The sequence below is a fragment of the Ambystoma mexicanum genome, chromosome 1p (assembly GCF_040938575.1).
Source record: "Ambystoma mexicanum isolate Mex_15411 chromosome 1p, UKY_AmexF1_1, whole genome shotgun sequence".
Taxonomy (NCBI): domain Eukaryota; kingdom Metazoa; phylum Chordata; class Amphibia; order Caudata; family Ambystomatidae; genus Ambystoma; species Ambystoma mexicanum.
Window position 1 is genome coordinate 312,637,687 of NC_090921.1, and position 26,767 is coordinate 312,664,453.

The 26,767-nt window shown below is 43.4% G+C and overlaps 1 protein-coding gene across 1 annotated transcript in view; it reads left to right on the forward strand.

Annotated features, from left to right (window-relative positions):
* MED16 (mediator complex subunit 16) overlaps positions 1-26,767 on the forward strand; it is an 820,510-nt gene that overhangs the window by 126,364 nt on the left and 667,379 nt on the right. Inside the window, exon 6 of the mRNA XM_069647616.1 lies at positions 19,711-19,816. Within this exon, the coding sequence (XP_069503717.1) occupies positions 19,711-19,816 (106 nt within the window). The remainder of the gene's footprint in view (positions 1-19,710; positions 19,817-26,767) is intronic.

Sequence of the window (26,767 nt, forward strand, 5' to 3'; positions counted from 1 at the left end):
TCACTGTTCGCAAGGTATGGCAGCCCTACATTTCTGGCTCAGGCAATTTACAGTGAAATCTGCGACATGTTCTGCCACATTTGGGACAAACCTCTCCGCTGAGATCACGACTGCAAGATACACTGTTGATGAGTGTGCTGGGTGGTGCAATTGGTCTAATGTTACTTTAAGCAGCCCTAAGGAATTACTGGTTTTCCCAGTGCTGTCCTGCCACCACATTGTATCTATGGGGGACAATGAGCACCCCCTTTGTTTCCATAACTCTTCCTCGTCTGGTGGTGCTCTTCCCTGTAATTCTGCTATTTGTGTTATTTATTAATTTATTTTGACACTTATATAGCGCACCTAACCCAGAGGTATCTGGGCGCTTGTACTTATGATGATGGCTACAGTAGATTACTATGTAGAATGGTTACAAATGTGGTTAAAATAGTTACAAGTGCTAATAAGTCAAGTCGGGTTACATGGTATAGAGTGGGCCATTATGCAATTCAGTGCACCTGCTGCAATGCCATATAGGATAGCTACATGGTCAGAACAGGTAAGTTACATTACAGTTAGGCCAGCTTGCAGAGCTCACCTCATGTTACAGGGACTGCAGCAAACACACAGGCAATAGGTCAAAGCAGGTACATTACAGGAATAATCAGGCATATGGGTAACGCAGGGCGACATGGTAGAAGTAGAATCCGGGTACAGCGCAGGGCTGTGAAGGTCATAATAGGTAATTGCAGGTAAATATGAATCAAATGCAGCGCAGGTCTGTTGGAATAACTGTCACAACCCTCACCCAAAACCCCCTCTGGCAAACCCATTGGCCAGATGGAGTCAGGACTCGGGCCTCTAGAGCCTGGCATCCTCTTCAAAAGCCCTCATGGGGCCAGTCCTGGCTCCTATGGCGCCAAGCTTATACACCATGAAAAACAATGTGCTTGGGAACTACTTTAGTGTATTGTCAGCCAACATGGAGGCATCCACATAGCTTGGTTCCGAAGAACCAAGCTATGCGGTCTAGTGTTTTGGGTGTGGTAGCCTAGGGACTACTTTACCTGGACTATTTTGTTGGGGCTATTTAAACCACACCCGAGCAAGACAACACGCTTTGCGTTACTTTCCAGCTTGCAACGTGACGCTCACAGTGTCCAGCTATTCCCTCGAACCTCGGAGAAGCAGAACTTGCAAGGAGACAAAAGGAACATCATTAGCAGCAGCATCTTACCTGCAGTCTTCATCTTTAAACACTCACAGCTACTGAGAACAGCTTCCTCGAATCTGCATGCCTCCTGGACAGAACAACCTGAAAGAGGAAGATAGAGGCAACATTAAAGAAAGCAGTAGAGACATTTACAAATTACGAACTGCTCAAAAGGCTTACCTGGCTGGTCGCCTCTCGGCTGGCACCACTCTGGACATTCCACTCGCGCTGAAGAACACCATGGTGTGTGCACGTGTGTACTTATTCAGTGCAGTCACAAATATAGATATTTTAGGAATATATACTGCTCTTTTTGCTTCAAGGTCGGTGGTCTTGTTGCTGCAAGAAATCAAATCTGCACCTCTGTGTGCACTGCGCACTTCATCACATTGATGGTTGATTCGAATTGGGGTGAGTCTAGGAGCCTGTCCGATAGCAGCGCTGTTTTGCTTTTCAAACATATATCTTTTTTAGCACCGGTACACTGAATGAAATTCCTTGAACGCAGGTAAGCAATGATTCACACATACACACTCAGTTGTGTGGTAAATTAGCTCTTATACAGCTATTTATTCACAAAAGACACACATAAACGAATAAACTGCAACAGAAAAACAATCACATAAAATACAGTAATCTAAAGAAAATACACCAGCGTTGGTGCAACTTTAGCGAACATCCTCCTCTTGCCAGAAGCGGCCGGAAAACCCAACAGCCAGGTACAGCGATCACAGCAGTCAATAGGGCCGGAGCAAAGCGTCCCCCCTTCCGAATGAGGCTTTGTGTCTGACCCTCGCAGAGTCCTGCATTTTAAACCTTCCGCAAAGGCTGGGTGGCATTTTCTTGAAACCTCTGGCCTGCGCCTCTGCTCGTTGTCGGCTCCCGGTATGCCCCTGGCCGGAGTGACCTAGGTTAACCTCAAGGAGCAGAGTGCTTCCCTTTCTCAAGAAAGCAGCAAAAAACAACTCCGTAACTCATCCTCAACTTTGACAATGTCCATGGCAACCTTATCAGGTACTAGCCTGTACCTGCGGATCTCAGTCTTTTTGTGCACAGTGTCCTTGGATGAGCAATGCAACCCCATTCTAAGCGATGAATAAAGCTGAAAACATGTTTTCCAGTGAAATAATGCTAACGATGCAGAAAATATGTTTATAGTTCACCACAAGTGCAGTTTTAACTGAGGGATGGAGCGAATGTCCGTATGGCTCCGAGTGCATCGGAATGCACTGCGCACCAGCGCCATATTTTAGCTCAAAGTATTACAGGTGCATGCTGCACTGGTGTGCCGTCTGTGTATAAAAAGCAGCGCCTCTTCCAACATGGCAGTCCTGCATATACTGTTGATGTCAAGTATGCAAAGTCAAAATACGCTGTTCCTGCCTCATCTTCATGTGCTTCAAGCGCCAAAATCAGCACTACCAATTGTGCTGCTTGTGCTGAGAAATGAGCTGGTAATCTTACACTTATCAAAGTCTCAAAGCTATCATTCAGTTCTGCTTTTATTACAGCTGTCCCACTGTGCTGTTCGCCCGTGCTCTGGTCTATTGACGAGGACCCGTCAATGAAGAGAATTGTCCCTCCTCCTAGGGCATTTTCTTTGACATGTGGTATCTCATCATAATAGGTAGTGGACTTAGTGCAATCATGCATGTTGTCTTCTTTCTTTAGTGGTTGTGCTGTAAATCTAACAGGATTAACCACTCAACACCTAACAATTTTGACTGATGGGTTGGATATAATTACTTCATTCCCGGAGGCTTTCTGTGTGGCCAGTGTGCTTTTGGGCTTTTCAAGGATGGCAAATGGGGCATTCTCAACATATAATGTAACTGTGCATACCATGGTTATGCTAGAAGATTTCTCAATCTCAAAGGCTGCTAACGCCAATGATTGTTCTCATGGGTAATGTCCTCTCATTATTGGATCTAAATCCCACTGTAGAATGCTAGAGGCTTTTGTCCCATGGTAGCTCTCTGGGCGAGGACAGTTGTCATCACTGCTCCATTTGAATGGGGAAATTAAAAATAATTCTGCATTGTAATCAGGGATATCTAACACAGGAGCTGTGCAAATTGCTAACTTCAATTAATCAAAGGCATCTATCATCTCCCCTGGCCAGGCTATACCACTGTTTTCGCTCTGTGTCTCCTTGTGTCCTTTTAGGAGTGGCCTTACATATGTGCTGTAGTTAAACACCCACGCTCTGCAGTAATTGCAAAGGCCTAAACATTGCTGTAATCCTTTCACTGTCTCTGGTATCAATGTTTTCATTATTGCTTCTGCTGTTTTAGCTGTAACTTTCCTTCCTTCATTTGATATTAGCTGACCTATGTATAATACGTCTTACTGCCAATATTGTATTTTCTCTTTGTCAACTTTGTATCCCTTCTCTGCCAGTACTGTGGTCAGTTTTCCAGAGTTTTTCCAGCACTCTTCTTCTGTTTTTCTGCTCACTAAGATATCATCTACATATTGTTACTGTACTATCAAGTTGCACATTTCCCAAGTCCATCTGCAGCACCCGGTTTAGGACCATGGGGGACTCATAGTACCCCTGAGTTGATGAGTATGTTTTAGTTTAATTCTGTGGTAAGCGAACGCGGTGAAGTATTGGGAATCTTCATGCAGGGAGATTGAAAAGAAAGAATTCTTTAAATCAGTCACTGTAAAATATTTAGCTTCAGGTGCAATGTTACATTATATTGTGGCTGAGTTCAGAACCAATGGGAACTCTGCCTCAACAGTATTGTTCAGAGGGTGCACGTTCTGAATAAATCTCCATGATCCCCCCTTTGTTGCCTTTTTTACTGGGAACACAGCTGTGTTGCATGGGGATTCTGGTGTCACTAATATTCTTTGTTGCATCAATTCGGCACTGGTGTCATAAATACCTTAGTCAGCTTCTTTCGACATGGTTTATTGTCTCACTCGAGGTAAAATGGCTCCTTGTTTTAATTTAATTTGGACTGCCCCATCTCCTTTAACTAGACCAACGTCCTATGGGCTGCTCGTCCACAATGTGCTTGGTACTTGTGCCAAATCTTCCTGGAGAAAAGACGTTACCTCATTGAATGTCACAAGAGAAAAAGGTATCGCCCTATTTTCAGTTTTCAGCTGATATGTGAGATGTATTCATTCATTTTTTTTAATCATTTGTATAGCACCTTCCACCATTATTATGGTCCCTATGCGCTGTTGGTTGAATGTCCTCGGACAGCCCAGAGCCCAAAAATGTGCGCGAAATTGGGAGCTGCTATTATGCCTGGGTGCATTTCAGCCATTACAGTTATGTGAGTGTGGCCAACACCCTGCTAGTCACCCATGTCTGAATGGCGTGTGGATGGGTGCAGCCGACGTATACTATGAACTAAAGGGTTGGATTGTGTTTAAGACGATAGCTATGTGGAAGCTACAATTTGAATTTTTGTTGTCAAAGATAGCTTCCTCCTTATGGCAGAGGTATTGTGCAAAAGTGTTTGTGTTAAATGTGAGTGTGAGGAGGGAGCCTGTGCCTTCCCCTAAATTGCAAAGGTGCAGTGTGCGAGAGGAGAAAAAAGGGTTAGCTGTACAAACAACAAAGTTTACATCCTGATTCCATCTATGTACATAGAGCAGTGCTACGTTGCACAGATCTAAGTGCTAAAAGAATACAACATCCCCATCCTCTGAGAGGATCTTGGAGTGAATAAATTGCCATCAATAGTTCCTTCTTGTGCGAACATGGCCCCCTTTCATGTTTTCATGCACAGGTCTCCCCCTTCATCAAGTGCATTCGAGTTAAGAACAGTGCCGACTGCGAGGGAGGGATCGGATGAGTCTGAATGTCATCTTCCTCGTTGATCAGAAGTAGTTTTCTGAAGGAGCATTTTCAGTGCGTGGCATTGTCCACTCTCCAAGCGCCTATATGAATGCGGTACCCAGCCCACTTGTCAATGTTTTTCGCGTGAGCAAGACACTAATTACCTTATTGGGTCCTCTGTAAGGGGTTTGCGGCACCCAAGTCCGGGTTAGAGGTGACAGAGCACAGAAGATGAACAGATGGGACTGCTAGCTGAGGGAGGGACGGGGGGACGGTATTATGCAAAGGTTGACTGCTGAGTTAAGCTTGTGTGCGAGGGGCATGCAATGGGCATAGTAATGGGGGGCTCAGGATGTGGGAGGGAACAGCCAGGCTTTGAGGGTTTTTCTAAGGCCAGGCGATCCTCTATTAGGTACAGAGCGAGGGGGAGGGAGTTTCAGAAGGTGGGTGCGAGGATGGAGAAACAGACACCTTCTAGTTAGGAGAACTTGTAGGGGGGCTACCAGGAGGTGTGCCGGGCCTGATCTTAGGATTCGGTTTGGGCGGTTGCATGCAACCTTGTTTTCGAGGAATTCAGGGCCTTTCTTGTGGATGGCACAGTGGTAATGCACGTGGCTTTGAAAGAGGCTCATTGGCTGATGGGCAGCTATGGAAGTGTCCTGAGTGCGGGGGAGATGTGTTCTCTAGAGGAGAGTGCGAGGAGGAGTCTTGCTGCACAGTTTTGAATCCGTTGGATGTTCAACATCACCTCGTCATCTGAGTAGTCCTATTTAAACAAGTCATCGGTTAAGTCAGTCAATCTGTGCCCTATGGCTTATCTCCAATTTGCCCCTTCCTCATCAACTCAGTGTAAAAATACTCTCTTATTCCCTCACAATTGCTGCTTCTAATTCAGTTGTATTTATCTGCCCTACCTCCAAATGCATGGGTACTTCTGCTTGAAACAAACATTCTGTAGGTAACCGCAATAGTCTGTCGTGTATTCTTGGAAGCAATGCTTACAATATGCGTACCCCATAAAGGAATACTTCCGGGTCTGATGGTACGCCCCTTTATGCTTCCTGCCCTATGGCTACCCCAAGTATTGGTTCCTCTTGTGAGTCTGGTGTAATCAATATGATGGAACACATCAAGTATTTCTGTAGGCTGTCCTATTGTGGGTACATGTCCAATCCTGTGTCAGTGAAAGGATTCCATCCCACTACTCCCACATCCCTTATATTATTCTAGGTGTGGGTGACTGCAGCAATATGCTTGCATTCCATGGTATAACTGCATTCTGTTGTGCTCGTGCCTTGGTCTGTATTGGTGATTGCTGTAACTGCATCAGGGGTCGCTGTGTATGCATTGGTGCTTCTTTTGTTTGGGGTGGCATCACTTCTGCGTCTGCTGTATTACTGGCACTTGTGTCTAATACTGCTTGTGATCTTGGGCATAATATTCATGTGACTCTGCGCTATATGGTGGGGGTATGCTGTCCCCCTCTTGGATCTGCTGTTTGCCATTTCTGGCGTATTCCTCCCTCCCCTGCTTCTGCATTCGCATGAGATGTGCCCCATCTTCTTCCATGTCCATCATTGCTGTGTCTGTCCTCCACTTCTAGATTGCCCCCCCATTAAACCCTCCTCTTTGTGGAACTTGAAATCCAAATCATCTGCCCATGGGTGCGAACGCTCGCCCCCATAGGAAATAACTATGCTCTTCACTTCCTGCAAAATTCCTGTTAGCTGCTGGCTGGGTCTGCTGTGGCCCTCTACAGCCCCTCCCACTGAGAATTTCAACAGTTTCTTTGGAACTACTCTTACTTCCTCAATCTTCCTGTCCTCAATTTTCTTTCTGTTTTTCTCTTGCTTTAACTGACAATGGTGAACAATCGTCAGTTGACTCTCCGCCCAAGGTTTCCTTTCCATTCCCACAATCTTTTTCAATTGTCTTTGTACTTCCTCAGGAAGCCCCTGGCATAAAATGTGATAAAAGATAGTTAGGTTTTTATCTTTTCCTGAATATCCTGAATATACATTGTTGGATCTTCGTTCGCTCTCATTTTACGAGGCATAGTAGTGCTCATGTCTGACAAGTCTGGGTATTGAACCCTTAGTGCTCTCGCTATACGTTAGCTTCACATTTCAGTTTGGAAGCATCGGGAGATTGGAAACATTTATGACCAGGCACTGAGTTGGTTCCAGTCCTTTTTGTCAGACCAGGAACAACGGGTCAGACTGGGTGGGTTTCTTTCAAACTCCCTGCCACAGGATTGTGGAGTCCCGCTGGGATCCTCTCTCTCCCCCTTCTCTTCAATGTATATCTTAGGGCATTGATGGACATATTGATGAGGAAGCACAAAGTGAAATTCCATTCTTACGTGGATGATACCCTTAGAAGGTGGAGGAGACATTTCAGACGGTCGACGATCTTGCAAGAAGTCAAAGGATTGATGTCTTCAAATTGGCTCTTCCTGAATGCTGGAAAAACAGAAGTAGTAGGCACCTAGGACCGCCTTGCATTTTTGGCTCACACCTATCATTGCCACCCACCCCCAACAAATGTGGGATGTATTTGCCAGGAAGATCTGGGGAGCAAAGCGCAGGTGAGCGCCAAGGTGCAGTCTGTTTTTAGCACCTTGTGCCTCCTCAGACAGGCTCTCCCGTTTATCCCGGCCAAGGTGAACTTGGATTATTGTAATAGGTTGCTGGCAGGCATCACATCCACACAAATCCAGTGACTGCAAAAAACCCAAAATGCGGCTGTCTTCCCCAATTTTAAGTCTGCACCGATCTTTACACAGGATTACAGTGAAGGTTCATATTGATTTTAAAATCCTTTGTCTGGTTTTTAAATGTGTGAATATGCTGGCTCCCAGCTATCTTTCAGAAAATATACTCCCGTACCAACCAACTCGTTAGCTGCATTCTTGTGATAAAGCATTTTGCAAATCCTCCCCTCAAATTGTGTTTTTAGGGGTGATCGTAGGTTTTCAATATATGGCCCAAAGCTATGGAATAAGCTTCCATTGGAAATGTGTTCCGTTAAAACCCTAAACAGCCACCTGTTCAAGTAATAGTGGTTGGATGGTGTCAATGTAGGCGCTCACCCCAGGATTAATGTTTGTTATCTTGTAGAAACATTTTTTTTTGCATTGTTCGCTTGAGTGTATTTATATTCAATCCGCGCCCAGATACAATTTGGTTCATTAGGTGCGCTATATAAATGGCTAAAAAAAAATAATTATCAAATGCTCCTTCATGGTCAGTATTTTGTGCCGTCATTCCAGGATAGCCTTCCCACATCCACATGTCCTCCGATTGCTCTCCTTTTATGGCAGCAAGTAAGCTTTTTGTGTCACCTACTACTAAGGTCATCTCAGCTTTCATTTTCTCTTATTCATGAATCCATATACCCACCCCCGATGTCAGTATTGGCAGTTCACAAACCAAATTTTTTTTGTCCATTTGTGCCCACAGAATATATTGCGTCAGTCTTCCCTCTTTCTCTAATAAGGTAAACTGTGTAAACCCAACTCCAGGTCCAAGCGCAGCCGCACCATTCATGTTTGTGACCTTTTTTTCTGCTTCTTTCGATCTGTTGTTGACTCTCTATCTCTTTCTTCCTCTTTTTGTCTTTCTTTTTCCCTTTCTGCAGCTTTTCATCTTTCCATTTCTTTCTTCTTCTTGTCTCGCTCCCTTTCTGTCTGCCTGTCACTTGTTCTCTCTTTCTTCTTCATTCTCTCTTTCTCTGTCTTCTTCTCTTTCTCTCTCCTCCTGCCCATTTTTCGCTTCTCTCTCTTGACTTTCTCTAACACCCTTTCTCTTTCTTTAAAAATATCCATGCTTTTTCATCTAATTTGAACATTATTTGTCCTCCTACCAATTCATTCTGCACAATCAAAGTCTCGTCCTTCTTGCCCTGCCGTCCGCCTTCTCTCTGGAGCTCCTCCTCGCTTCTGTTAATTTTGCCTGTAAATCGCGGTGCTCATCTTCCACATGTGTGGACACTGGTCATTGCTTGTTTTTTTCACCACTTATAATATCTTCACTTCGAGGGGATTGGGTCCTCCGACGTATTCCATATCTATGACAGGTAATGACCACAGCTGTGCTGCTTTGGAAAATCCTTGGCGTCTGCGTCCTGCGTCGATGACGTCGATGCGGCGTCCCCGAGGACCTCCTCCGACGGCCAACATCACCCGATGTGATAAATAGGACGCAAGAGGCCCATAGCCTCAGTTCCGTTTTTTCCACAAACGTGTTTGCTTTGTGAATCTTGATACACCTCGACTCGTTAGAGTTTGCTGTTTTCAATTCTCGGTTCGTTGAAGCTGTTCGGGTTGTTGTGAAGACCTGTTCGCGGCAATGTCTTTCTCATCTTCAACCCCGCGTCCGTGCTTAAGAACTGCAGGGACTGTGGGTCCAAGATGTCGGTCACGGACTCGCACGACGCCTGCCTCTGGTGCCTCGGGGAGGCCCACGATACGGACGACTGTGTCGACTGCCAGTCGCTCACGGCAAAGGGCTTGCGGGAACGCAAGAAGAAGCTGTCGGTAGGCCGGGTGTCTAAGCCCCGGAAGTCGAGGTCTGCGGGGCTTTCGACGGATGACTCGAGGGGTGACTGTCCGTGTCATGGTTGGAAGTCCAGTGTGTCTCCTTCCAGGAGTTGGTCTCGCCACTCCTCCGCCTCTTCGAGGCATTCCCTGAAGCACCGGCATAGGTCCCCTTCCCCATCCTCTTCTGAGGACTCTGCCCGTCGGCGGGTCGCTTATCCCTCCATGCAAGTGACACCGGAGGAATGGGCTTTCTTCAGGAAGCAGATGCTAGGGATTCTTGAATCGCAGGGCACCGGTCCGTCCGTGCCTCCGAGTGGGGTCGGTCGGCACCGGTCGAGAGACACCAGCCATACGCCTTCGGGCTCGGGTGGTCGGCACGGCTCGTGGGAGAGGTCCCGCTCGGACAAGGGTAGCCGTTCTAGCCATGCCCGTTCCAGGTCCCGGTCCTCGACGCGCTCGAGACCGCGTGATCCTGTGCCGTCTTCGAAGAAGACGTTGACGATTTCTCTCGAGGCTCCGCCTCCGAGGGGGTCGTCGGCGCCTAGGTCGTCGAGAGACACGCTCGGAGCTCCGGCTTCGAGGCCTGTGTCGACGCCGCCGATGCTGGTGGCGCTGCAGCTGACCTTGACGCTGATTCGCTCGACGTCGACGCCTTTTCTGTCGACGCTGACACCGACTCGTTCGGCGCCCTCAACGCCTTTCGAGGCGGTGGTGTCGGAGGGGCCCCGTGGCACTGGGTTTGCCCCTAGAAAGGCTATGGCTAAGGTCAGCCACTGCTTTGGTCCACAGAGGTCTTCCTCTCCCCGCCGGGAGTACATTTCAGAGGGTGATGAAGGCTCTGATGGGGGCTTGGTTCCGGTTACGGTTCCAGATGACCTTATCTCGGGCCATAGCCAGTTTGATGATCTGCGGCAGTCGCTGCATGATGCCAATGGACTGGACACCTCTCCGGAGGTGGAGTTTTGTAAGCCGGAGCCTGGCACTCATGCCGATTCTTCATATCGGCGCCTTATGTCTCGGGTCACCGAGTACTTGGGTTGGTCATCTCCCCCAGGGGAGTTCGTTCAGGATGATCTCACGGACATCCTTGATCTCAGTCCCCCCACTGACCCGGTTTTGCCTTTTCATATGGGTGGCGGCGGCTTGGACTGCTCCGGAGAGTCTCCCGGCAGTGGGCAAGTCTTTGTCGCGAAAATACCGTCCAGCCAGTAGCGACCCCTGCTACTTGTCTAGGCACCCCACTCCAGAGAGTTTGGTGGTGCAGGCGGCTATGGCCCCGGCAAAGCAGGCGTCGTATCCTACTATCCCTCCGGATAGGGACGACAACCGTTTTGACAGCTGGGTGAAGAAAGTGTTTTCTTCTGGGGGTATGGCGCTTCAGGCGGCCAACTCCATATGTGCCTTGTCTCGTTTCACACACACTCTGTGGAACTGTGTTGCATTAGCGGCTGAACATATTCCCGAAGGGGACGAACGGGATGGTTTACTTGCTATGGTTCAGGATGGCAAGGATGCCATGTGTGAGGCCGTTCAGTCGGGTTTGGACTTGGCGGATTGTGTCAGCCGGTCCATGGCGGCGAGCACCGTAATGCGCAGGTTTGCAAGGTTGCGGAAGTCTGGGTTCGCTCCTGATGTGCAGTCCCAGCTCATCAACATGCCCTTTGACGGTGAACACCTTTTTGGCAGCAAGGCTGACGAGGGCCTTCAGAGGTTGCAGACCTCCAAAGCTGCAGCAAAGTCGTTGGGCGCTGCAGTTCGCCAACCTCCGCCTTTTCGTCCTAGGGGACAGCAATGGAGGGGAGGTTCCTTTTGCTATTACTCCTCCTTCAGTAAAGCGAGGGGAGCTAGCAGTCAAAGAGGCCATCGAAAGAGTGCCAGAGGTGGAAATTAAGGTACTCGAGGTGCCAAGGCCGCTCGGGCAGTTACCTCTTTACCCTCAGGCAACGCCGCAGTCGCTACCACTCAGTCATGAGGCCAGGTCCCATGGTTCGCCAGTTGTGGGAAGGATGGCGCTGCATCTTGTAGAGTGGCAAGCCATTACTTCGGATGTGTGGGTTCTGGAGATCATAACCCACGGCTACTGTCTTCCTTTTTGGCAGAGGCCTCACGACAATCCACCAGGGAACCTCTTTGAAGTGTCCGGATCCGCTCCTTGCGCAGGAAATTCAAGCCCTGCTGGATGGAAAAAGGTGCCATAGAACTGGTGCCTGTAGCGGAGAGGAACAAGGGATGGTATTCCCCTTATTTTTTGATTTCAAAGAAAGACGGGGGATTGAGACCCATCATGGACTTGCGCGGTTTGAACAAACTCCTCAGGAAGGACAAGGACAAGTTCAAGATGGTGACTCTTTCGCAAGTCCTCCAGGCCCTTCAACTTCAGGACTGGTTGGTGTCTCTCGACTTCAAGGATGCTTACTTCCATGTGCCGATCCATCCCAAGCAGAAGAAGTACCTGAGGTTCGCGGTTGGCGACTTGCACTTTCAGTTTCGGGTCCTGCCGTTCGGATTGACCTCCACTGAGGGTTTTCACCAAGCTCATGGTGGTGGTGGCAGCGCATCTCAGGAAAGGGGGGATTCACGTCTACCCCTACCTGGACCACGTCTACCCCTACCTACCTGATGTGACATTCCCATGGTTCTGTCTTTTTTGCTTTCTTTGGCCCACAGTGGCTTGCAAGTGGGGACCATTAAAGGTTACCTGGCGGCGCTATCCATCTTTAAGCGCTCGTCTGAAGAGTGTTCCTATTTTAAGATTCCTTTGATTTCGCAGTTTTCGAAAGGGCTCACTAATGTGTTCCCTCCGTCACCTTTTCTGGTGCCCGGTTGGGATCTGAACCTTGTTCTTAAGTTTCTTATGGGTGCTCCGTTTGAGCCTTTACATTCTTGCCCTTTGAGGCTGTTGACTCTGTAAACTTTGTTTTTGGTTGCGGTTACTTCCGCTCGCAGAGTGAGTGAGTTACAGGCGCTTTCAGTTAAGCCACCCTTCACTGTGTTTCAGAAGGACAGGGTTGTCCTTAGAGTTTGTCCTTCTTTTCTTCCGAAGGTGGTTTCGGAATTTCATTTGAGCCAGAAGGTTGTTCTTCCGGTGTTCTATCCTCCTCCACATCCTGGTAAGGAAGAGGAGAGGCTCCATAGGCTTGATCCTAGGAGAGTGTTGAGCTTTTATATTTTGCGCATGGCCCGGGTCAGAGTGGACGATCAACTTTTCATTGGTTACGCTATCTCCGAGTGTTACCGCTTGGCGGGTAAGGACCCTCCGGCTGGCTTGCGGGCCCATTCTACCAGGGGAGTGGCTGCGTCTACTGCCCTGCAGAGGGGAGTTCCAGTTCGTCACATCTGTGATGCAGCCACCTGGGCTTCAGTACATACTTTTGTACGTCACTACTCCCTCGATTCCATCAGAGGGTAAGATCTGGCCTTTGGCAAGGCAGTTCTCTATTCCGCAATTTGATTGGGCATGCTAAATTTGTATTCTAAATTCTTTCACAACTCCTTGCTTTTACTGCTTTGGGAGTCTGTCATAGATATGGAATACGTCAGAGGACCCAATCCCCTCGAAGAACAAGTTACTTTCTTACCTGGTAACGTTCTTTCGATGGGATGGTCCGACGACGTATTCCATATCGCTCCCTCCCTGCCTTCCCCGCTGCAGAATTTCTTTTGCGATTGCAGCTTGCGTTCCGCAAGGCCTTGTGTGTCTGACTGGCAGAAAACTGGTGGCACACGTTCTGGGAAAAAACTATAACTGAGGCTACGGGCGTCGTGCGTCCTACTTATCACATCGGGTGACGTTGGCCGTCGGAGGAGGTCCTCGGGGACGGCGCCTCGACGTCATCGACGCAGGACGCAGACGCCAAAGATTTTCCGAAGCAGCACAGCTGTGAACATTACCTGTCATAGATATAGAATACGTCGTCGGACCATCCCATCGAAAGAACGTTACCAGGTAAGAAAGTAGCTTGTTCTTCTGTGTGCGGGGGGCGCATATATTGAATTAGTCTACCATGCTGCTTCTTTTAACGTGCATAATGGATATAATCCCTGCTCTTCGAAGGGAGGAGGAGCTGTGGATACTGTGATCCCCTTCGTCATGCTGGTTCATCATCCCTTCTTTTGTGGGTGACTCCTGTATCTCCTCGCCGTGCATTTTCCATCATTCCAGAATGGCTACTCATTTCTGCAACTGTTTTCCCTTATGCGCTGCATGTAAATATGTGCACAGGTGTCACAGTAGTGCGTGCCTTCCTACGACCAGGGCATAAACATTTTACCCGCAGTGCTCCGCGCCCACTGAGCGTGGTACTTGAGGATTTTGTCCTTGTGCTGGGGTAACGCTTTGCATAGATGAATTATGGGAATGTCTCCCATTGTAACACATTGCACTTTAATTTACTCAATTATATCTCAGTTCTTGCTCTCCCTCTTTTTTATGTCCCTTTTCACACCCTTCCTCAACAATACTTGCTTTGTACTCAATATTTATGAGCCTTTTTGAGAGTCCAGACTCCCGCGTCACCCAATACTCCAACACCACAAATGCCACTTGCTCCGAACAGCCCCAACTCGCTGGCCCACACCAGACCACATTCCTCGGTCCACACCACAACTTCTCGTCCTCCACAATATACACAAATATATTAACTTTTCACGAAACCTAAGCTGCCTTACAACACAAGTCTGGCACCAGCAACTACTACACAGATAAAAACACTTTTGCGTCTTCTCCACTGCTGGTGACGTTATCCTTCTCTTTATTATTACTACGTAACAAGGTGTACCACATGATTTTTACTGGGCCTTCTCAGAAGCTATCTTTTCACCTTCAATCTTTTCACTTCATCACACTTCCCCAAATATACAAAACAATACCCTCCCTCATTTGGCCAGGCCTGCTGTCGTACTTACATCCCTAGATCTGTTGAGGGTCTTCGATATCGAGTCTCCCCTAACAGCCCCCTGACCTTCGCCCTATGGAGTGTCCTGCTGGGACCGGACAGGAATTTTCTCCAAGGTGGCTCTTGTCGATCTTGCTCTGATACACGTGATAGTCCCCTCTCCACAGGTCACCTTGGTAGTCTTCGGGCAATGCGCGACGGGGAGCCCTCGACAATCCAAGAACTCTAACAAACCATCGCCTCTGCAACCATCTGTTAAGATAGCCTGGGAAAACTCCCAAATTACACATAGGAACAGAATCCAGAAAAAACAGACCTGATAACGCAACTAGACGAAGTGAAAGGCAAAACCCAGCTCTATTAATATCCAAATAAGGTAGGGACAGCATAGAAGTATAAAAGTCGTTGATCTCAGTGTGCTTATCAAAAACAATTTGTTTACTACAAATGTGTCATCAACAAAATCATCATACACTCACAGTTAACAAAACCTACCGTACGAGGGGATCGGTTAAGGGGATTGACTACATATACATTTTGTAATGGTTAAACTTCAGATTGGGTAGCAACAACCTGATGGCTCCTCCTGAGATCACCTAATTGTTAATACTAATCTCTACAATAGGTTATTGGTTGGCTTGATACGCACTGAGCGGCCTAACATTAGGGTTTTTGATTGGTTGGCTTTCTACTGATCAACCGTGGACAACTGACAGGTCGTTAAGACATACGTCAGAAAAGATTAGGGGGGGGAAAAGGTCCATGGACTACTTTTCCTTTCAGTTAAAGATACCATCCCTTATTCTTAGGCCTTGATCCAGGGTGATTCCTCTGTAGTTGGCCTTGTACATTACCTAATGTCTGGGAATATGTGTGAGGACTGAGGCAGGCGTCCTATCTGTGTTCATTGCTAATGAAAAGACAGTGTTGTTCAATTATGGGTCACGTGTGATGAGACTATGTTTGGAATTATTTAACCCTGTATTTATTGGGATTTTAGCTAATATTAATGCGAGTGTTATGATTTTCTCTACCACTGGGGACACTATTGATCCATTCTCCATGGAGTGTTTGGGCTTATAATTATCCTGTACCTGTCTTACAAAGACTGGTTTTATTTTTAATTAATGTAAGAACATTTGGCTTGCATCTCGTGTTCTCTCTGAGACCCTCCCTAATTTCCAGTAACATTGGCTTGGTTTTCTTAGATACTTTTTTTTGTATTTTCTTTTTATTTGCATTTGGCTGCTAAACAAACCTTAATCAATACACAATTAGAATGATCAATTCATAAAATCTACAATACAAATCCAGTAGTACATCAATTAAAAGAAAAATCATTAGAACAACAATACATGTCAAAATGTATGTTAAACAGTTAAACAGTTACATTGTAAAATGTTTTGACCTGGTCTAAGGTTGCCACCTATAAAAGAAAGATATAATCTAATAAGATATCATAGCTTTAAGATGTGTTAAATAGAATGTATATCAATATGATCAATTATGACAATTTTTCATGCCAATCATTTTTAATTGCGTTGCACTATTTTCCAATTTGAGGATGCTGCTGAGGTCCTTTCTACAGATTCAGCTGCATATAGATTGCTCCAAAATTGTTCTGTTTGAATGTACTCAATATAATGTACCATGGAGCTATAGCCCCCAACATAGTAAACTAAAAGGGGGGGGATTAAATTGTTAAAATATGACAACTTGATTCAATATCTTTGCTGCAATGGCGACGAATACGCTGTTCAAAAGGTATTCCACCAATGGTGCCCAGATATTCTGCTGTAGGAAGAATATTTAATCTTAAATATAAAATAAAGCGTTTAAGATCTGATGAGAACAATTTAGTTAAGTAAGAACAACTGATGTTTGGCATGAATCCTTGAGTGACAAATTACCTGTATTTTTTCTTATTTGAAAGTTCATCAATATTGGATGCTATGTCCCATTCCCTCGACTTCCTCATTTCTATGTCGGGGGAGTTATACGTAACGTTGCTGGATAGGTCCAATGCCACAAGAAAGTTAAGGTCAGTAGAACACAAATCCAATAAAAATGTATTGTTAACACCCATCTCATAGTCTTTGCCAATCAGTATCAATAAATAGTAATTATTTCTTTGAGTTCTTTGAACTAGCCATAGCGATTCCAATGATACAAGACCATACTCCAATCCGAGAGCTTCAATCAGGACTGAGTTTGGCAGATTTGATCTGAATATTCTTCCCTCGTTTTTCCTTAACCATTGGACTTGCTTATGCTCCAAGACAGACAGACCGTATAATATACTCAGGATAATACTGACTCTGTAAATCTCCAACAGGGCCGCGATATTGTATTCCCCTTTCTTAACTATGTGGTGTTTATTTACAGTCAATTTTTTCCAAATCTTGTTAAGAACAACCTCTCTGAAATAAGTAATAGTGGGTTTAACACAAATAGAAAAGCCCAAATAGACATATTCCTTAGTTGTTTGCAGATAAATATCATTAATTGTCCAAATAAATTGTTGTTGCCCTCTATATTTGTTGGTGTCTCCAAAATACATTACTTTCGTCTTGGAGATGTTTATGATCAGTTATTTTGTGCATAACTAAGGAGAGCCAAATCGCAAGCCAAAATCTTACTGTTTAAATACGGCAATTTCACACTAACTCATGTAATTGCCTTTTTTCCAACAAAAAGTGACACCTATTCTAACCTATGCAGCAGAGACTGTTGCACCAAAGCCAAGAGCCTTTTGGGATCGTCTTGAATCTCAATTTTGGAAGGGTGTTTTGAGATTGCCGCAGTCGACCCCAATCCCAATGATTCGTTATGAACTAGGACTAATTTCCGTATATTGTCAAGTATTATGGAAATTTTGCTCATTTTATCGGAAATGCTTAATTGGTGCGCCTTCTCACAATATTTTGGGTGTGTTGGCTAATCACTTGATAACTTCCAATTTGAAACTTCCGGAGAAATGGTCTGAGTGCGTTCTAGACATACTAGTTAAGGCTGACATTTCTATAGAATTATTGTTGATGAATCCAACTAAGGCAAAATTAAAATTGCATCATTATGACTGGATAAACACGCGCCAACAATGCCTAGAATATGTAGATTGCGACTTGGTAAAGTATTTGCATAAAAAAATGCGTTGTCCAGAGTCATACTTAATTAAATGTCCTTCAAGTTATATGAGAATCCAGTTGATGCGCATTCGGGTAAACTTGTGTATAACGAGACAGATCTTGGGAAGGAGACATCTGGTGTCTCAAGATCAAACCTTTTGTAGATACTGCCTTAACTGCCAAACAATTGAGACATTATGCCAGTTAGTGGTTGAGTGCCCTGCTCTGAAATGTGTGAGGTACAAACTTCTCCATGCAAAATGTAATTTTTATATAGAGTATCCTATTGAAAAAATTTGGAATTACCTATTGACCAGTACGAATTCCTCTGTCCAAATTGCGTTGGTTCAGTTTGTTAACTATGTGATCCCTGAGCAATTGAGCTAAGAATGCAAGATTTTGTAAATTTTAAATATTTGTACATATTCAATTTTATCTTTTCCTTTCTGTTAAAACTAGTTTTAATCGGATTTAAAATGTATGAAACTTTTGTTGATGTAAAATATACTGTTTGAAAGGTTGAATTATTCAGCCAAAACAATAAAAAAAAAAATTAAAACAAAACTAAGGAGAGCTGCAATGGACAGTTGGAGACCTATAAGTGTGTTCTGAATTAGTATGGTGTCAACTGCATAGGCCAGCAAAGAAACTGGCCTATCATTGATTTTTGGGGCAACATTTCTTACAGCATTGAGACAAATCTCCATATCTGCAACATATAAATTATAGAGCATTGGTGCTAATATGGAGCTTTGTTTAAGGCCGCGATTAGTTTGCCTGTAACCTGCGAATTCACCAAGGGCACTCATTCGTATTGTTACTGACGTGTTTGTGTAGATTTAATAAAATACACTCATTTTGAATCTATGCCCCATTGCTCAAGCTTTTTCCAGAGCAAAGCTCTGGTGACTAAGGCGAAAGCTTTGCTATAATCTGTATAACAGCAATATAGTTTGTGCCTTCGAAGTGTATCTGCCATCAAATACTGCATAGCACATACGTTGTTAAGGGTTGAATGTTCTTTTCTGCAACGGGTGCAACACCGTCTTTTCCTTTGCCCAATAAGTTAATTTCTTGAGCAATATTGAGGCGAACACTTTTTGCGAGGTGTCCATCATCGCAAGTAATCTATGATTTGCAGGCTCGAGCCTGTCTCCTCTCTTGAAAACGGGGATCAATATTGATTTTAACCAACTCTCCGTAATCACCCCTGTTTTTTCAACAATTCTAAAAACCTTATAAAGAAGATTTGCCCAGCACTGTGCATTGGATTTACAAAGAGTGTTAGGAACACCATGCTGTCCTGGGTCATGAGACGGTTTTACATTGTTAATGATTATCTCCACATCTATGCTATGTAAACCCAAAGATGGTTTGTTCCTGTGTGCCACCTGAACTCTGGATTCCAATTAATCAGCTTTGGGATCATAGTATAATCCCTCAACAAAGGCACACAAGGAGATCTCATTGATGGGGTTTAATTGCTTTGCAATCGTAGCTTAGCTACTGTCTGAGCTCTGCACAGACCTGTATTTCTGTAAATTCAGCATTTTGATTTCTTGTAAATCCTTGAGGCCTTTCTGTTTAATTAGAAGCATGTTGCAGTATCCATTTTGGGAAAGATGGCTGCCCATTAATGTTGTGTTTCTATCTTAGTGAGCTATATACGCCTGTTGTCCATGTTGCATTCAGCTTATATATTGCTTATGTTTGTGTTCTTTATGTCTTATGTATGCCATGTAATATTCTCCATGTATAAATGGATGTATTACCGAGTGTTCGGGTTCCTTGTGGTTAGTGTACCTTTGCTTTGTGTCTAATGCATGCACATGTGATGTCGTAACATTAGTTTGGTTTTACTCATGGCATCTTTAGTTTAAATTTTGCTTATCTCCTGCTCTACCTGCATGGGATATGGGTGGTATGGTTGCCTTAGCGAGTAACATTTCTCACCTGGGCGGTATTGAGGCGGAGGAGGGGCAGCAACTATGGATGACTTTACTATCTGCCTCTCAACATTTCTCTTCTGTTTCCAAGTACAAACTAGCGGACTCCTCACTCTGCTCTGATGTTGCCCAGTGTCCCATGCCCCCGCTCAATTTTCTTCTGTTACCTGGCCTTACATCATGGATTATTCATTTATTCTGCAGGTGTTGCTCTGTGCTTCCAACCAGACAAACAGTATTGTGGAATGCTGGTCTCTACGCAAGGAAGGCCTTCCAGTCAACAATATCTTCCAGCAGTTGTCTCCTGTGGGTGAGTCTTGCATGCAATAACTTAGGCAAGTTCTGAGCAACACTAGAGAGGGACCATCTGAGAAGTTCAGAAGGGAGATGCCCTATCGGCGCTTGGAGGTGATGATCATGAAAGAGTGTAGGTAAGGAATTAATCCATGTGAAGAATGAAAGATCAAGAGATGTGAAGGCAAGTCCTAAACTGTAAGTAACGAGAAGCCTTGTACTTTTTCCTGACTGGTTTACCAGTCCTTTCCCCTCATAAATCGACATGATTGGCTGTACCTGTTATCTGATTCTTTGATGTAGTACTTGAGAGATCCTTGGCCACTCAGGCTTGAGGTGTCCCAACAATACTCTCGTCCCTGTGCAACGTAAGGTTGCACAGTTAGCCAGTTAGTTGATGGTAGGTGGCCCCTCCTTGCTAGAAATCATGTGAGAGTTTCTCAGGTAAAGCATGTTCCTTTTGTGTGAAAGATGGATAAATCCATGGATTCTGCTTCCCTCATAAGGGTTAGGTCAGGGAAGCCAAGGCCAGATCTAGCTGAATAGCAGAAGGCCATCTAGGGTACCATAGCTGAATCTAAATCGTGTGCGCTTGCCGTGGAAGCAGTTTGATTGGATGGGCACTACATTCTTCTTTTAAGTTTAAATATTTTTATTATCCAAATTGAATAAAGGCCAATAATATAAACAGAGTTAGTTATTTAAAACTATTGCATAACTATTAATGTTAGAACTAAATAACTTAGCAATTTCAGAATTATATAATTAACAAAAACATGTTAAGCCAAAAGGTTTCATTTAGCTTGATTGGATATAAAAAACAAATGAATAAGACAGACCGGGGGAGACATAGACTTAATAACAGGAGAAAATTGACCAGATGGAATTTGGTTTTGGACGTGTATATCATTGAAAAAAAAGTATTCTTTTTCTATATAAAAATCAGATTAAAGAATTTAGACATATTACTGCTGTTAAAGATAATCAGCGTATGATGTACAACATTTTAGCACATGACACAAGAAGCATCTGGACTCTAATCAGAACCTTAAATGCCCCCCATAATTATAATGAACCAGCCATTTTAGCCTCTACTTGGGTACAATACATTACCAAGAAATTTGAACTTCCAAAAACATTCTATATGGAACGCACTTGTGATTATTCAGCATTAATTCTAGAGTGCTGTCCCTGGTCTATGGAGGATATTGTTGATGCAATAGCTAAATTAAAGGATTCCAAAGCATCTGGCCCTGATCGGATCCCCTCTTGTATAATAAAAATTGATCCGTATTTATGGGCAATGATTCTTAAAATTAAATTTGACACCATATTTTCCACCAAACATATTCCACGCTCTTGGTGCTCTGCAATTATTGTCCCCATATATAAAAAGGGCAGTGTTAATGATCCTTCTAACTTTAGACCGATTGCACTAACAGATGCCTGCTCTAAGGACTTTTCGCAACTAATCCTAAAGGAACTACAGGACTTTCTTTACAGCAACAATATCCTGTCTAAATATCAAATAGGGTTCCGGAAATCTATGGGTTGTCCACTGAATGCCACTATTGTATCTCTCTTACAGTGTCATAGCAAACGAAAGGCTTCAGGGGCAGTATATATGGCTGCACTCGATTTTAGTACAGCATTTGACACTGTAATAAGAGAAATGCTGTGGAATATAATGATTCGTTGTGGGATACCAGTATATTTAGTAGCTTTGATTGCAGTATTGCACTCAACAGCTTACTAAAGGGTCCGTTTAAATAAAATTGGTACATTAACAGAGCATATCCAAACAGAAATTGGGCTGTTCTTTAGCAGCGGTATTATTCAATCTATACCTTTCGGATATAGATTACATTTGGAAGGATATAACAACTTATCCAGCATGTCTAGCCCAACTCATACTAAATTGTATTAGTTTTGCGGATGATCTGCTGTTGTACGACAGAACTCATTCGAGACTGCAGAATAAATTAAATGCCTTTTATTTATTTGCTGAATCTCTTAACTTGAAGATAAACCAGGCAAAATTGCAGATTATAATTTTTTCTGATGGGAAGAGGAAAATAAATTTAATTGGTCGATTGGTATGGTGGAGCTCGAGGTAGTTAAGGGAATAAGATATTTGGGCTACACATGAACCGATCAGAACTCAAAAAATTGGTGGAAAGAGCTGTTGGGGGAAAAACTGAAGCCCTTGTTTGCCCAGATGTGTATCATGTACCGAAAATACTGCACCTTTTCAATAGTCTCGATTATTCAATTCTATTTGTTAAAAATTTAATCATGCATTTTGTCCATTTTTGATATATGTACCTTAGATATCGATGACCTGTTAGATATTGCTCAGGGAAAACTTTGGAAAAAGGTGTTGGGGGTTAGCAAATTCAATCCCTAATTATATAATTCGCCATGAACTGGGACTCTTACCGCTTTCAGCCAAACGAAATTGGAGGTTGTTGAACAAATACAGTAAGATGTTATGTCCCTCAAAAAACTTGCTTTATGAATACCTGAACAATATGATTGCTACAGGATCTCTACCTGTATTATCCAAATTTGTATGTAAAAAAAATGGATGAAATCTTAGATGCGACTACTGTTTCTAAATAAGATCTTATAGCTTGCTTACCATCTAATAAGCGGAAATTCCAACTGTTGAGCTGGTGTCTCCAGTCATATTGGGTTGGCAAATATAAAGCTTATAAAGAATACGCTTTATTTAGAAGGAAACTGGGCGATTTACCCAGATATATTCTCCAATTTCCTTGTTTGACTGCAAGGGGTTTATACCTGCGCTTTATATTAAATCAATTTTGTACCAATGATTGTATATTTAAATGGACTGCATATAAGGAAAAGTTTGGAATCCGAAGCAGTGAATGTCGTTTTTGTTGTGTACCACAAATGGTTGAGTCCTTGAAACATCTGGTGATGTTCTGTATCCATTTTGAGTTGCTAAGAATAAAGGAATTTGGAAGTCATTGGTACTGGTTATTAGATGAACGAAAATTCTCAAAGTGTTAAAAGAACAATTATTGCTTGTTACGGTCTAAACTTTGTTTGATGAATACTACATAAATATTTAAAATTTCTGTTTTTAAGAAAAGCCTTATATCCATAAATTGTTTTAGCAATCAAAATGAAATTCTGAATGTAAATGAAATGTTTATATCTTCTATTTATATATTGTAATTACGTTGTAATTTGTAAAGGTTCTGTTGATGAACTAAACACAATAAATACATTTAAAAAAATAACAGAACATAAAATAGTTGAGATTAGTTAATCATGATTATTCAAATACAGTATGAACCTATTCCATTTTCTGTTATATATATATGTATATATATATATATATGTGTGTGTACATAATCAAATAAAGCAGCATAACATTGTTCCATTCGATGGGTGGAGCATATAGAATTCCACCAGGTATTGTGCGAAAGATTAGTGGCATTTTTCCAATTAAATGTAATGTTATGAAAAGCAATGTTCATAAATAAATTAAACAAAGAAGGAGAATCAATTTGACTTATAACAGAAAGCGCTAAATTTTTCTAATAGATATGCGTGTCTGCTTCGAAGTAGAGTTTTCCTTCTGGTACTATATAGGAGTGTGCACTCTGACTTGTTTTAACCCTGGGATAAAACGTTGAACATGAGAAGACCGTGTCAAACCATGGCTGACCATGATGAACTCCAGCAGCTGCATCTTACCAAGACCACTCTGATGGCAAAGCTCAGCCAGAGTTTGCAGACACCAAACTTCCCAAGAGACGAGAGGTGACTGACGGATGAGTGCTTCACCCTCCTCTAACTGGGTGGCCACAGATCGGTTGAAAACCTCAAGTATTGTGCACTCCCAGAATAAACCTTGCTACTGGTCCCTGCACGGATCAAACATGAATAGACTGGAGAACCTCAAAATCCTGCACAATGGTAATAATAAAGCTCAATCGGGGTCTGTCATTAAAGAACCTAAGAACTCTGTAAACATCACGGTTCCATGTGTTAATATCCCTGCAAAAATATCGCCATACAAAAATATTGCCATATTTTTGCGGCGATATTAAGGCATGGAACCTGCGTGGGACAACCCTGCAACCACTGCATTATTTTTAAAAGAGCGGAGGACACCCCGCAACCCCTGCTCCCAAAAACTATCCCCCCAAAAAATATCGCCTATGGCCGTTCCAGACGACCATATATACGGCAATATTTTTGGTGGGGATAATATGTAGTGATTCCAACATCACTGCGACTCAGATGAGTCAATTTCTTACTGTGACCTCACTAGCACAGTAACAATTTCCAACATCACAGCTTACCTGTTCTATAGTATCAACGGGTATTTTTTGTTCTGGTTCAGCATCTTCACCACTGGATCTTCTATTGCAAGGTTTTCCTTCAGCACCTTGCCATTGACACCAGAATTATCGATGAAGAACCGTAGACCAGCGATGCTACTGGTGATCTTCGCCTTTCCCAACTTTCAAAGTTTTGGCGTACAGTGTTTGTGTACCACCTGAGATTCTCTAGCGCAAATACCAGCTATGTGATTGTGCCATATTCTTAACATTGGGAAGTCCTGCAGCATCACAAACGCTTTCTGCTCAATCAGTCAGAAGTTGCTGCTTTCTTTCCTATGAGAAATTGACCTCTGGTTGAATTGATTCCAGTCAGTACCCAACGGATACTGGCAACCATTTTTGTTATCTGGACAATGGGGGAGGGGTTCTGGGGCAGAAGGAGATGAACATAAAAACTACCGTACTAGGCCAGGCACACTAGGCCTAGTGTAATTTATAATGTAAACAAAGGAAATGGTGTCACCTCTGTTTCGTTGCGCAACCCAAATATGAGATAAGGCAGATACAATAGTACCAGATCTATGTCAGTACTGAGAAACAATAGTCTAAATCAAGTTGGAAGTCAAAGTCATCAGCCTAAATGGTTTTGAGAAAGTTTACGATAAGATGTGAAACAGAACTGCCGACAAGGCAAAACTAAGTAATTTCAAACATAAATCGCATGATATAGCAAATGGTAAGTACATAAACAATGGGTTTTCACCAAACATAGTTCAAAAGGTATAGGGCCAGAAACTCATCAAGAAAAACACAAAGGTACATGTGGAGGTGTAATTAGGGTTAGCCCATGATGATCATTAAACAAACATAATATGATTCCATATTAGAAAAATAAAACATTACCATTGCAAATGAGACGTTCAACAGCCAAAGTCCAGAGTTGTGGCACCAAATAATTCATACATAGAAAGAGAACAGAAAGCAGAAAATGGAGAACAGACAATGAGCTCTACATCCCGATGAAACTTAACGAAAAAAATATTTCAATGACGATATCCACTAGATGGTGAGTTAACGTTTGTAAGCACTGGTGCCACACATTGAAGTATATTTTTGCCAAAGTGCAATATGTCAACTCCATAACATGCTAATTTGATAGAAGACAGTGAGTGACAGAACAGAGAATTCTATAAACATTCTTGCAGCCCCAGCGCCTCCCATACACAGCATACCTTGATCCAGTTCCCTAATCTATAATGTAAGTGCGCAGACAGGAAGTGAAAGGGAGGGGGAGGGGAACAAGTGCGCTCAGTCAAGGAGTGCCCTGGGTTAAATGCAGAGAGGTTACCTTTCTTATGGAATACATTCCAGAAGTGCAGTAGCGGTGAGCAAAGTGCAGATGCCCGGGGGCAAGTGCAAAGACTGGCTGTGGAGCCTGGACCCTTTGAGGCTCTGTAGGTGCACCAGGCGACCAGTCTGCAAAAACGGAGGCGAGTTAGGAAAGAGAAGGAGGAGTGAATAGAAAGGAGGTTAGCAAGGGAGCAGGAGAGAAAGAGGAGGAGAAGAGGAAGGTCTTGAGGAATTTCCGGAATGTAAGGAGATCAGGCCCAAGACGGAAAGGGGCAGGGAGGTTGTTCCAGCGGGAAGCACCTGCAGGGGTTAAAGATCTACCCCAACCTGGTCAACATTACTTGCTTTCACAGAAGATAAAGCACTGTTTCTATAATTTGAATTTAAAACAGTTTTTTGTAGAGGTGAATTTATGCCCTTTGCATTTTACTTCAAGGTGATTAAGACCGTGCCCGAGTGTCAGCACGCCACTCCTTAAAAGATTTATGTAAAGGACAGAGTAGACACAATGGTGAGATTCAATTTAATGTTCCAGTTTGAAAAGTAAGTTTGGTCTTTTTCCAATATTGTTTTTTTAAATCAATGTGCGTTATAAAACACTTTCTGTGGTCTTCATTCTTTTTCAAAGGTTTGATGGAGTTAGATTGGTACCCTTGCTTATTCTGAGCATTTCAAGCCAGAGCAAATGGAACCAACAAGCGTTTCACACTGGAGTCTACAGCAAACATCAAGACTCTAGTACAAAAAAAGAAAATCATTCACAAAATAGAATTAGCTAAATGTGCACATATATCCCAGTGGTTGCTAATTTGTATTTAAAATGTTTGATAACATAATACATATTAGCTGAAATTGCTAAATAACAAACATAATAGAACCCTGTTGAGACTGGGCTCATGCTATATTGTACATGAGCCAAATAGGCCAGAAAATATTTTTTTAAATCTTTTTATTTTAAACAGGGTGCCCGGAATTGAAGAAACATCAGGAAAGCATGCCACCTAGTACATAAATCCCGTTTTTTATTATATCCTGGGCATATTTCCTCTTTGGTAATATTTTAAAAAAATGTTACTTTTTTCGGAGCCCTCAGAGTGCACAGGAAGCCACAACAGACATACAAACTGATACAATCAGTTAGAAATCGTCTCCTTAATCAAAGAGTTGCGTTTTCAATTATTTTTTGAAGTGTCAAAGACTTGATCTTAGAGCCAAGGGCAGTTCATTCCATGATTGTGGTGCCCAACAATCAAAACTGGCACCCCCGAATTTCTTCAGTTTATAACATGGAAGGG